At 32.0% G+C, this 14,257-nt stretch overlaps 1 protein-coding gene across 9 annotated transcripts in view; it reads left to right on the top strand.

The window, feature by feature from the left end:
• The window catches only part of Dys (Dystrophin), a 762,481-nt gene that overhangs the window by 587,310 nt on the left and 160,914 nt on the right, over positions 1-14,257 (top strand). For all 9 annotated transcript variants that reach the window (XM_088278115.1, XM_088278116.1, XM_088278111.1 and 6 more), the window contains one exon: positions 8,139-8,283. In XM_088278115.1, coding sequence (XP_088134241.1) covers positions 8,139-8,283 — 145 coding nt within the window. The remainder of the gene's footprint in view (positions 1-8,138; positions 8,284-14,257) is intronic.

Here is a 14,257-nt window from a genome sequence, read left to right as displayed (position 1 = left end):
CAGGATACTATATAGTATACTTCAGAAGGAATCATAAAAACAATTCCAGAACCGGTGTGACTAAATGCTAGAGGAAATTATTCCATTCCAGAATTATTAATTTATAGTGAGCTTAAAAAAATACATTAACAATACATTTTGTTTAACCAATATGTTTTTTTTTTAATAAATAATAAATTGTCACATAAGTACTTACTTTTAAATTTATTTCCATTACAAATACTTATATCTTACTCCAGTTTACATATGGTAAAATATATTAAAATATGAATTTAGTTGTCTTTTTCACTCATAGTCAGTAATAGGGGCAACAGCGGTCAGTATTATGAAATAATCCATTTCGAATAGGTCAGTATTGAATACAAAGCCTTTAACTGTTTATTGCGTGGATTTTAATATATGCACTTGACTTTTGACTATTATTTTTTTAACTTTGTAAGGATAAAACTATCCCATTAAAAAATAAAAATAAATTTAAAAAATTATCAAGCCGTTTTAATATTAAATAAATATTTAAAAAATATGGACCGGCTTAAGACAAAAACTAGGTCAGTATTATAGACACTTACCTTATATCACGTTTTATACGAAATATTATGTGATTGATTTACTACCATATGTTATATCACAAAACTTACGGTACAAATTTTTAGAAAATAGAAACACGTGTCCAAATTGTTCTTCTTACCCCCACACGCCCCCAATGGTGCAAAGGTCTCCATGGATTGACGCAATGTTAAATTGATCATTAATTTTATACAATTAATTAACTTTGTTTTCACCACTTTTTTTATACAATTTAACCAACCTATTTTTTTTATTATTTCTGCACCGTAGGTTTTTGTGTGTTCTCCACTTTACGTATGCGTTCACAACTTCATACTGTTTTTTGGGTGATTCCATTAGTTGTTATTTGGGGTTGCTATGCAATGAAAAATAAAAATAACATTTAGGATTTTTACGGAGTGTGTGGAAGTTTTTGGTGAGAGTATTTTAATGTTTTTTTTTTTAATTAAAACAAACCCCGATGATGACAAGGTTCTTGTCGATACCGGTAAGTTAAATTGTATAATTGAAAAAAAGTGGTGAAAACAAAGTTAATTAATTTTATAATGTTTATAAAATGTGCCACAAAGTATCTGCAGAAAACATTAAAGAAATGATTATTAATTTACTCTCCAGGTACCCAGTACAGAGCAATATAAAATCAATATTGAATGAAATAAAATACCATGAAAATCGAACCCAGAACTTCTAGCATGGTAGCTAAACGCGGTAACCTCTACATTATGAAGATGGTACTATAAAAAATCTGAAAATTATGACTGAAAAATCATGTTTTCTGAGCAAAAATTAGAAATACCTTTTTCGTTTCTTGGAAAATCAAACTATTTTAAGAAAAAAAATAATAATAACGACCATCGCTTTTATATTATAGCAATTTATATATATTTTAAATTAATTTTTTGTTAAATATACGTTTTATTACTCTCCTCTCGTTGACAGTTCTAATAATGATGTTACGAAACCAACGTGAAATAATAATGGTTAGAGTTTCAACAGCCATATTGAAACTTTTCCACCCCGCAAAACGACTAACCATAGACACCCGCCCACAGAAGGGGTAGACGCTAGACCATAGACAACACGTGGCGAGTTTGCAGATTTATGGGCCCGCCAAAATTTGTACCGTTTTTGAACACTATCGGCGCGAACATGGGCCGCGTTTATTACGTCGTTTGATGCACGTGCTGAGCATTGAATACAAGGCTCGTTTTAATTGGTGTTTTGGGGTCCGTAGACAAAAAATGTTTTTACCGTCTTCAGCTATTCAAGAACTGTTTTTTTTGTGGCCTGTGCTTTTTGGTGTTCCAGATTATATTTTAAATTGGGTTCGTTGTCTGATCCTAACACTTCCACTGTTTGATGCTTTGTTTAAAAAATAAACCTTTTCGGTTTTCTTAAAAGTTAAATGTGTATAATAAGAATCAGATATTTTTCAGAAATGAAAATAAAACGCCTATTGAAACTGTATTTTAGCGGTACTATTCGTTGAAACCAATATCTTAATTTTTTTTTAAATATTTGGGGTGGGCAATCTTTTCATTCCTTAATACTACTACTACTACTACTACCATCACGCTGTTTCCCCGCAGGGGTAGGCAGAGAGGATGGAACGCCACACTCTTCTGTCCCGACATACACTCCTCGCCTCCTTCACATCCATACATCTAGTCATACATGCCCTCCAATTACGCAGACTTTTGACACCGCCAGATTTTAGGTTCTGGTTGATCTGATCGTGCCAAGTCTTTTTCGGTCGTCCACGTTCTGTTTTCCTTCTCACATTCGCCACATATATTTTCTTAGTCATTCTCTCGTTATCCATTCGCTCCACATGTCCATACCACCGCAAAGAACTCTTCCTAATCTTTTCAATTATTCCTCGTTCAGCCTTACATTCCTTTCTTATATCGTCGTTTTTAATTCTGTGATACAATGATTTTCCACACATTCGTCTGAGGGAGCGCATTTCAACAGCGTTCATCCTTAATACTACATTCAGTTATCTGATTTAACATTAGGCTAGAGTGATGAAAACCTTAACACTCCGTTTTAAACCAACGTTTTGAATTCACAATGTTAATTAATTGAAACGCAATTGAAAAAGATCTTTTATGAAAAAAATACACGTTTTCGAATCAAATCAAATTTTTACTGTTGAAAAAACGTCGTACATATGTATATTTTATAATCCATCAACTACTTTTCGAATTTTGCGAAGACAAACGTAGGGAAACTATTTATTTTTTTATGTAGTACATATACATGACTGTATGTTGTGTTTTCTAGATTAAAAGCATTGCGGTTTATTGCAATGTTTTTTTTTTATACAGAGAACAAATTATAGTCATTTTTGGGTTCAGATATTGTTTATTTTACTGTGAATCCGTGTTTTTCTATGTTTAATTAAAATCTGACCTTTTTCGAATTTCAACCATCTACCATATTTCCCTAATATTAAAGGTGACGAATCAAAAGAGAAGTTCTACTTTATAAAGATATTCTGTTTTTTTAATTGACACAAGTCAAAAGGCCGTTTCGGAGTAGCCAATAGGCCGCAGGTTCTTCACCCCTGAACCTAGATGATTCATACGAAAACCTTGTTCAAGTTGGTATGTACATATCTACGTATTTAGTTTGAAGTAAAAATGCACCTACCTATGTTGAACATGCAAATTTTAATAATAACAGCTCTCATATACACAACAGTACTTATTTAGGTTTTCTCTTTATTATACCGTGTTTTAAAAATATTACTTGTGCCGCATTTTTCGCTAAAAGAGGACGTTTCAACATAACAACGTTTAATTTTGCAATAAAAGTGCAAATATCCAAAATGGCCTCCCGCCAAATCTGACGCCGTATGCAAACATGGCCGCGTTTGGAAACAAAATAGCGAAAAACTCAGAAAAACAGATAACCGCTGAAAATGTACACCGCGTGCAATGGCCACCCGGGTTTATCAAGGAGGATTTTAAACCAAAAGATTTTAATATTCGTTTTATCAATTTACAGAATAAGTGGTTTTAAAGTTTTTATGGACAGTTTTCATTTAGGGAAAGTCGTTTTAATGCGCAGTAACGGGGAGCGTCTTTACCATGCGGGGTTTACCATGTACACAAAATATGTACATTGTATCCAGGGGCGTGCATTCCATATAGGCAGAAAAGCAGTGCCTATCCTTACTTACCCGCGTGACATAAAAACGCAGTACCTACCCTACCTTACTAAGTAGTACCTAGCTTACCTTACTACCTTCTCTACGGCCTACCCTAGTAAGCAGTACCAGCTTACCTTACTACCTATCTCTGCTGTCAACTCTTGTAAGTAGTACCAGCTTACCTTACTACTTATCTCTACTGCCTACCCTAGTAAGTAGCACCAGCTTACCTTACTACCTACCTCTACTGCCTACCTTAATTAATTTCCTGTGCACGCCACTGATTGTACCAGACGCGATGTTTTCATAAGATAACGGGGTATATGTCTTACAAATATTTTTACCGTATGTTTAAAAAATATTTAAAACCTTAAAAGCATTAATATATTTATATTATTTACTTATCGTTCTAATATTTATTTAATATGACCCTGGACTTGTACCTGAAGCGGAAGGCTGATCACCTTTCCTTCGTGTATTTAACGATGCAGTGCCCTATCACCGTTGGGTACGTAGAAGACTTTAAATATCTAGTGCAAGATAGAAGCAACCCCTAGTACCTTAGTATCTTCTTCTTGGATTACAATCTGTGTGATGGTTGATTTTCTTCTATCATGGTTAGTCTGGATTATCTCCAATTAGGAGCTATTTCTTAAGTTATTATTAATTGACATAAAAAAGTGGAAATAATTAATTTCTGACAATTTGTGTGTTTACTTAATATTCCATTTTATTTTCGACAATCGCCACTGCTATTTATTGTATATATTGTGTAAAAGTATTCAAAGGGCATAGCGTTGTCCAAAACACGAACCTTTCCCGAGATAACATTCAAAACGTGAACCAAAACTTACTGTGTACTAGTAAAATATGGCCGCCTTTCCATACTAAATTATCTTCATAGGAATATCTCGTAAAAATGTGTCACGCGTCTCGTGATATTCCGAAAGCAGTTGTCACAATATTAGAGGAAATTTATTGTGTGCGCAGATATTTTATTTTCATAAATGAAAATTCTTTTAACAGGTAGTTTGTCATTTATAGGCAAAGGATCCATTATCCGTGTATTATATTCACTTCTTTGTTATTTAAGTACTAATATCGCTTTTAAAAGTATCCCATATGGAAATAACATGTATTGTAATTGATTTTTAGTAGATCAAAAAAAAAACTTTTGACCTTAAATCCTGTATCCCAGTAAAAAAAAACTTCCGACACTAGATTATCAGAATAAGATACTCTGAAGATCTGAAAATCAATGTCAAAATCCAATTTTGGTTGAACCCTATTTTCAATCGGGACTAATACGCCAACGCGGGGCATAATTCAACTGTGTATATCTTAACGATAATCCATCTAACAGAATACTTAGTTTCAAATAGTGAACCAATGTTTTTATCTCTCTTTTCTTTTATTACTTTTCGTGTTGAGTCGACATTGACAATCATAAAAGTCCCTCAAAAATAAGCAGTCTGAAACAGGTCCTAGACGTTCCGTACTCCTGTCCACTCATGTATATTATGGAGCCAGGAGATCCGCCTTCTTCTGGCACTGATGATCAGTTGCAGTAGCTTGTACTCCATAAGTAACTCCATATAACAACACTGACCTATGTAGCATTTGATCAATTGTGGCCAAACAATCTTCAGGTTTAGATCGCCATGGCATAATGTTTGTCTCATCTTATTAAAAAGGCAAGTGCTGCTTCTGTCCTGAACTCAATTTTTTTCTGCAAAATATTTATATTTGTGGTACAGTAAAGTCTCGATTATCCGACCTAAACCCGCTGCGGCAAGGTTAAAAACGACATTGAAAATGTGTTAATTTTATATGCACATCGAAATTTTTTTTAAATGTAAATGTAACATAACTAAATATAACGAACTAATACATCAAAATGCACTTAGGCAAAGTAATAAAACATGTTTGTAGGTACATACTCACATACAATGCATTGAACTACGAAACTTTAACTTCGCAGCTTAAGGTTGGATAGTTCAAAAGGTCTGATAACTGAAGGTCGGATAACCGAGACTCTACTGTACTGAAAAATATGTAATTTAATAATTAACTACCTTATCCCTGTTCGATAATCCCACTTGAAAGTACCTACCCGAGTTTTTGTTGATCTTTAAATATAAAGGAAAACATGTATGAATTAGCTTTTTTTCTTAAATCCCTGTTCATATTTTCGTTATATCAACCTTGTACGCAAAGCTTTTACAAAATTCTCTGCAGTATTTATAAGGCGCCGGAATTACTATCAAAAACATTTTTCACCTTTTCTGATAGCGACGCCATTACTTTAGTTCTCCGGTCGGCCGTGGGCGGCGCTGTTGCAACAACGATTTTCAATTTCGCGATGTTTTATAGCACAACATTATTATTATAAATATGGCTGCTGTATCGGAATTTACAACCTACTTTATCAACATTTGCTTGAAAATTTTATCGCATTGTTGCCGCTAAGGTGTAAATAATAATAATTTGTAACATACATTACCGCTGCGGGTTATTACGTTACATTTTCAATGTATTTGTGATATGACGACATCTACAATCGCAAAAGGTTTACGAGTTTTATTTTTAATTAAATTGTACCTTCGTAGAAATAAATTCACACTAGTCATATACTTAGTTACAGCATTTTTTTCAAAATTTCGTAATCTTTTGCGTTTACGACGTTTTTTTTAATGAATTTACTAGTTGGAATGGATTTTTTAAATAAAGTTTCAAATTTAGGGCATTGAACAAAAAAATAAAGAATCTTTAATGCATTTATTTACAGTGATTTTGACTTTATCATAATTTATAACTCGGTATTAACAAAATATCAAATAAAACATCCTAATTCATTTACTGATAACACAATCCTATTTAAAAACATATTACATTATGTCTGAGTATTCTGTGTATGAACATCCAAATTTTATAATTACTTAACAATAAAAAAAATATTAATCAACACGTTTCTACTTCTTTCGAATTACTTTCAAATGTTGGTGAAATATTCTTTTTTATTTTTATTTTCTACGATACATTATTATTGTTTTTTTCGTGAACGCCTCATTAAGCAAAACCTGTATATTCATTAACATCTTCAAGAAAAAAATCCTTCATTTATTTTACATACTATAATTAAAATTTATCTTTTATTTAAATCAGTATAAGAACGTGAACGTTTATAGTGATTTTAAAACAAAGTTACATTTAAATTATAAAATGGAAAATCACAAAGTTTGTACTTCAAATAAAATTATATTTTACACATTACTTTTTTTCTTTCGGTAGTTAAATAAACATGATAACATGAATCAGAAAAACCGAACAGCAAAGATGATTTCGGTAATGAGATGACGACAAAATATCGGCGTAATAAAACACGAAATTGGGCACAGTTCGAGATAAACGCATTCAAAATATTTTAACTTCCGTCACTGTTATAAAAAAGTGCTATAACCAAACTCAATAAACGTCCGTTTTTGTCAGCAAAGTAACTTTAAACTGTGGGGATGTTTAAATAATAAATTGCGCCTGTCGCAAAAAGGTTCAGTTGATAAGTTTTTGTTTTAGCGGAACATTAGGGGTGAGAGGTGACCGGAAAATTTGATATTCCTCCCACAGATGGCGCCGCTAGCTATCTTTTAATATGCAAATCGAGCAGGGAACAACAATGAATTCAATATTTTGTCAAAATTTAAATATCGTCACTCTCCCAAGCCTTAATTAAATTAATTTTTCCCCCCAACCCTTCCAAAGCCCGGCATTGTTTTCTTCGCGTACTGCTTCATTATTTAGTTTGATATTTTATAAATATCGTAATTCTGCAAAATCGGTATCTGCTGTGTAACAACTTCATTAATTGGCGTTTTTTTGAAGCGGGATGTTTATTTTATGTTGGTAAATGTTCAGTCTGTTATTTTCAATCGGACATCATTTGATCAATGAGTACGTAGTATACATACATATTATGTCTCATTTACGTTCACGTTTTGATCTCACATTAACATACAAAAATGTTTATTTATTATACACGACAAAATAATTCAATCTCTTTTTTTATGGGCGGTGTCGCTTGTCTATTGCTTAATTTTGAAAATGTATTTTAATATATATTTTTTAATTATTTTTTTTCATATATAAGGCTTCGTATTAATAATTTATATTCTTGAAACGATAGGAAAAGGTAAAATACTTTATTTGAAAAAAATAAACTTATGGTTCTCACGAACAAAAATTCACTATTAATTCTATATGTGTTGGAGCAGTCTTTAGACGTGAAATTTGTCGAAATTTATTAAAAAAAGAAGGAACATATATATTTTTCATTTCGTTTTTATTTATTTACTATCTGCTTAATACTACCAGGAGCACAGAAGTTGGAGTAGTAAAATAACTGTTCCTTTTTTTTCAGAAACCGTCTTGAAAGTAACGCGGAGCACTGGTCTGCGCTCCTGTTATCCCTGAGGGAACTGATCGAGTGGGTTATCAGGAAAGACACTGAACTCAGCGGCCTTGGTCCACCAGCAGGAGATACCGCTGCACTCCTCAAGCAACAAGTAAGTACTAGACAAATATCCTATTTTTTTATTAAAAAAGTATTCACAATTTGTTCTGTAGGTTCACGTAATTTTTGTCGTCAATCAATTTTATAATCTACACAAAAAATCATCGATAATAAATTTAGTGGTTGAATCTTGTTGTATTGCATTGCTCCAATAACTTTTTTTTTATAATAAATTGAGTTCAAATGTTGTTTATTATATCAAATATGTATCTTACAATATAATATTGTCAATTCACAAGATACAGGATATACTTTTAGTCAATAAAAAACTTAAAATTAATAAATAAAATAGAATAAATAATCCAAAATCATAGCATGGAATTCGATTTTAACACTTCAAAGTATCAAATTTTTTTATTGTTTTATAATGTATTACCAAAAAAAAATATTTTACGATACGGAATTCGTTTTTTGCAGTGCAAAGTGTCTTTAAATTTATTAAGTATCCAACAATTTTAAAACATAAATACGTATTTAATAACCCATTTTTAAGACTACAGATAATTTTACTGTTTTTTTTCAAGATATAAAATTCTTAATATCTACTACAAACATACATTTTAATGTCAATATTTGACAATGGTTGTGTTTTTTGTATTCTTCGATATTTATTATTGCTGTATAATGTTATAAATTGAAATGTAATAAGGCATTTCATGATTTCATTTATGTATTCATTAATTGCTGGTAATTAATACTGTGTGTTCATTTCTTTCTCCATTTCATTAAATACTTTACACTTTCGCCACTCTTTTTCATGTGCATAAATTCCGTTCTTAAAGCTCATGCTTTTAGTTATATTGATTTCGAACCGATTGAGTTACCCTTTATTGGATGGAGCCTCATTTCATCTGTCGTAATTATTCTTTCTCGAATGTACAACCTGTCGAACCCAACTGGGTGAATATTTCTACACCCCTCACCCTTAAGCCTTCCCAGACCCGGCAGCTTTTATTTTGTGCCTCTTTTCATAATACCCTCCGAAATTACGCCAGGTTCGTTCATAGTTGAATTTGATTAACTATTATATTAATTTCTTAGAGCCATAAGCTCCGCAAATATTTACCTCGCGGATCGCGTCGTTCTTACAAACATAATGTTTTATGAAGTAATCGCCTGAAAATTCGCTGAAAAGCGCCACTTTCTTGAGATAATGCGAGAAGCAACACTTGTTATCTTATTTTATCCACCTGTTTTAAACTTACTCCCAAATGGAATTAGAAGAGTTTTACAAAACTAATTATAACAGTATTTTCTTTTTAATTCTAGAAGCTATTTCATTTGAATGATTTTTATGTCTGAATTAAACTTTTTTCACATTTTGATCCATTTCCCAAGAGATTAATATTAGGTTTTTTACGAAAGTACTATCGTTCTTTACGTATTTTACAAAAATAAAAATAATAATCACTATTTTTCGATGTTATACAAGTCAGTTCACTAAATATTCCATAAAGTTAATATATAATCCTTTTTGTTAATCTTTATCTGCACCCAATAGTGCAAAGAAAACTGCATCTATTATTCCCGAAAGCCTTATCGTTTTTTTCTAAATTTACTAAAAATAATTATATTTTCCTCGATGTAACATCTCAGTTCAGTTTATAGTTCCTGCAGTTAAAATAATACTCTTTTCGTATCATTATCTGCACCCAATTGTGCATAGAGCACTGCATTGTATTAACGCAGTGTTATCTTGATCGTACTTACATGAAGGCAAGGTTATCAACCCTGCTCTTTAAATACCGTTCCAGGATATTATTAAATAAATATTGGATTGAAAAATTACTCATGTTTATTTTCAATCCTGTAGGAATAGAACCCGGAACCTCCAGCACAATAGCTTGACTTCCTAATCCTTGTAGCTAATACTACAAAGGTGGGCATTTAAAAATACATTCAGTAAAATGCTTTTGAAATTTTAGTAACATGGTTTTAAGTTACGGATAGAATGGTGAATGGTTCACAGCATATTAAGTGATTATTTTAACCAACCAATGCTACCTAATTAGCCTTGTTAACTTTCCTTGTTTCATTTTCAATATCAATATTTATTTGTCCAAATTGAAATATCAGTATTTATAGCAGCAAAATATTATTTGTTGAAATAAAAATAAAAATATTTAGAAAAACTGATATCGCAATTTTAAGGCGGTTTCTAAAAGAAATTTTTAGAAAGATTTGAAAAGTTTTTAAGGGTTTTCATCGTGGTGTATGTATTTCATAACTTCCTTCCTGCCTTTTCTTTCATCTGCCTGCAGGCAATCAAATGTAGAACCATCTCAGTTTATATTTTTAAAAAGTAAAAAAAAACTTTTATTTGTAATGTTACAGATTTATTTCATAAATCTCTTCCATCCCATAAAAATATGAGTTTTATTTCATAAATACTTTATTTATATCTTTTTTTAAATCGAGTGTTTCTGCCTTATACTTATCGTTCTCATTCAAGCTGCTTAAAGAATTCCATTAATTGACTAACGGTTTTATTTAGGTACTTTTTGGGACATTAACATCTTTATAACACTATTTTATCAAATATTTTATTATTATTATTATTATGTCCGCCTCCGTAGTGTAATGGTCAGCACGCTCGGCTACCGTTCTGGAGGTCCCGGGTTCGATTCCCAAGGGTGGTAAAATAAATATAAGTGATTTTTTCACTGTCATATTTATTCAATATTACCCTGGACTGGTACCTGAAGCGGAGGGCTGATCACCTTTCCTTCATGTGTAAACGATCAAGATAACACTGCGTTTATATGACGGAGTGCCCTATGCACCATTGGGGTGCGGATAAGGGTTTATCTAATTTTATTTAATTTTTACATGATTTATGAAAAAACAGCTTATTAACCATCGATAAAATCATAACTTAACGGCGTATCGAGAACCCATTTCAATTTACAATATGTTCGTATGGCTTTGAGAAATATGGTGGCAGTAAATATTATTTATATATTTTTCATGAAATATTCCCACAAACAAAATTTAATAAATGGAATACAATATCCCTTCAAAAAATTAGGATTCGCATAAAGTTTATATATAAATTTAACTTTATAAGTACAACTATGTATTAGAAAACCTGAAGTGATACGTGTTTCGATACATTTAACATCAATATCATACGTCGTATGAAAACTTACGTCTGAGGATTGTATTCTTGGGAAGTTGAAGAACGAGAATGGTTTAGGTGCTGTCTTCTATTATTTTTTTGCAATCCGCATAATAAATAACAAAAGTCTATATAAACAAGACAACGTTGGAGTCCTTAAAATCATGGGTTATTTTAGTTAAAAATAGTAGTACATAAAATTTTCGAGAGTAGTGAATCATTCATTAACAACTTTTACTAAGCAGACCCTTTATTTAGATGTATGCAAGATGTGTGCATCGATGCAAGATGTGTGAATATGTGCATCATCTTACCGAATTTTTAATTTAGGTGTCGAGATATGTTGGGATGTCAAAAATGTAAAATAATTCCTAAGCGGAGAAACCCAGATTTGTGAACTAGTATTTGGACACACGCAAAATGTAACGAACTTGAAAATATATTATTTATTGATACGGCATTAACTTTGTGGAATGACATGTTGATTTTTTTTTTAATTTAAACACTGGAGTATACCACTTCAATGAGTTTTATTTTTATATACGTTTTCATCTTCTAGTTTCAATTTTTACCAGAAGATGAAAACATCTGTAAATTTTCGAAACTAGTCGTATATATAAATAAAACTCGTTTGGGTGGTATATTCAAGTGTTTAATTTTTCTTTAAATAATGATCTTGAAAATAACTAAATCTTTCTCTCTATTGTCCATCTTCTCACTGAAGAATAATACGCAACAGCATCTTAACCTTCCTCCTGGATGAGACACCGAGATTTGTTACCAAAGATTCGGACACACTTAAAAGATTGCAGTCGACTGAAACTTCGGTGTGTTTCATCAATTATAAATTTAATACGATACATGTTCTGAACTAATGTGAATCTTGCGCCAGCAGAAAGTACTCTCGGCCGCACATAGCACGTAGGGAATTTTCGTTTAGGAGACCGAAATATTCAGGCAGTGTAAAGATTTTCGTTTTAATTTTTCCCCGAAGCACACTCGGCGCCTTTTTCGCCCCGTTTTATCGCCCTGCGAGCTCCCGCCAATCTGGAGGCTGTCGTGAACGGAGCGAAAATTAAATTTTAAACATTCACCTTCCGGCGCATGTTTCTTCGTCTGAAATGTTGCGTTTAACGGCGTGACCTCTCAATCAAGCCACGAGTCACGTATCGCCGAATGGCTTCCGAAGCTCACGACATTAGCAGCATCAGTTGTGGCGCTGTGGCGTAGTTGGGTAGACGCTCGACTGCGAAACTGGCGTCGCGGGTTCCATTCCCGCCAATTGCAAAATGTATCCAAGAAATATATATCTTCTTGAATGTTTTCGCAGAAACTTTGTGGTACATTTTATAAACTTTATAAAATTAAACAACTTTGTTTTAACCACTTTTTTATTATAAGTACACTTTAACCTACCGGTTTCGAAAAGAATCTTGTCATCATCGGGGTTTATTAAACTCTAAAACATTAAAAACATTAAAATACTCATAATCACTTACATAACCAATTATAAGTAATTTAGACAAATCATTTTCAACAAGTTGGACTTGAATTTTAGTAAGAGCCAACTTAAAAGCTCCGTATTATTTATTACAAGGAGATTAAAATTTCAATTCATGCTTAAAGTTTTTGCTCGCACGGCGTCGGTCCGCACTTTAGTGTATTTTATTTCCACAGATGTCACTAGCGTCTCGCTAATACCGGACTGCGAAGTCGTGCAATAAATACATCCAGTCTATTTCACCCGACAGAAGCCGAAAGCTTTATGAAATATGACGCCCGGCTCCTCTATCGAAAGTTCGACATTTTTTAGTCGGTTCGAAATTAAATGGAATTCCTTTTATGAAAAATTGTGTTCCGCGTCGCGCTAGAGTAAAGCTTTCCTTCGGTTTTTTTTAGGGATGGGGAGGAGAATTCCACCCTTAGTTGAAATTCAATATTGCAATTGATGCACCAGCTATTTGAACAAACGTGTTTTTTTTATATAGTGTCGTGTCTTTCAAATCATATTTTTATTACATGATACTTTTTTGAAAATTATGTTTTTTCCCTTAACTATTCATTTCAAACTTAACTTATTCTTTACTGTTTCATATTACCCTACGCACCATTGAGTGCTGATAACATTTAGAAGAACGATTATAGATTTTTAAGTAATTAAGTAATTTTTGTAATTTTTGCCCTTAAGCACTCTTTTTTCATTCAACCTGCAATCATAAGTATTTTTTAAATTATTTCAACCGATGGAACCGTATAGGCCTTTCCATGCCACATAAAAGAAATCAAACGTCATATTTTATTCATAAAATTAACTTGCTTTCATGTTTCATAGACTACTCATAATTATATTTATCTATCTGGATATGCACGTCAATTCACAGCGGATTTTTTTTTTTTAAATAATTTTTACTTGCCTTGTTATTTCAAAGAAACCATTTTTGTAATATGATCAAAGTTTCAGTATTTTTATTGTGTAATACCGAAATTTTATTTATCGAAATAATTACTATCTATCTTCTAAGTAACGACCTCGTCGTAAATCAGATGAGAAAACCAATAACGTCACTGAAAGTCGTCAAACCATTAATCTTTGATTCACCACAAAAATACTTGATTTTTAATCGTAAAAAAACCAAACGCTCAGTCGCTTAATGACCTACCAACAGTAAAACAAAGATGTATCAAAGGTTTAATGTATGAGCACATGGACTACTGAATCGTAAAACACATTTTTGCTTCTATTGCAGTTAAATTAAGGGTGGAAGTGGCTTATTTTTATAGTACCGAAGTCTTTTTAAATCCTTAATCTTCTTTTTTTACTTATTTTGACTTTTTACCCCCTCGGAAT

Source organism: Brachycentrus maculatus, unplaced genomic scaffold, assembly GCF_059751285.1.
Source record: "Brachycentrus maculatus isolate JH-2025_06_01 unplaced genomic scaffold, ASM5975128v1 h1tg000055l, whole genome shotgun sequence".
Lineage (NCBI taxonomy): Eukaryota > Metazoa > Arthropoda > Insecta > Trichoptera > Brachycentridae > Brachycentrus > Brachycentrus maculatus.
This window is presented reverse-complemented; position numbering and strand designations above follow the sequence as displayed.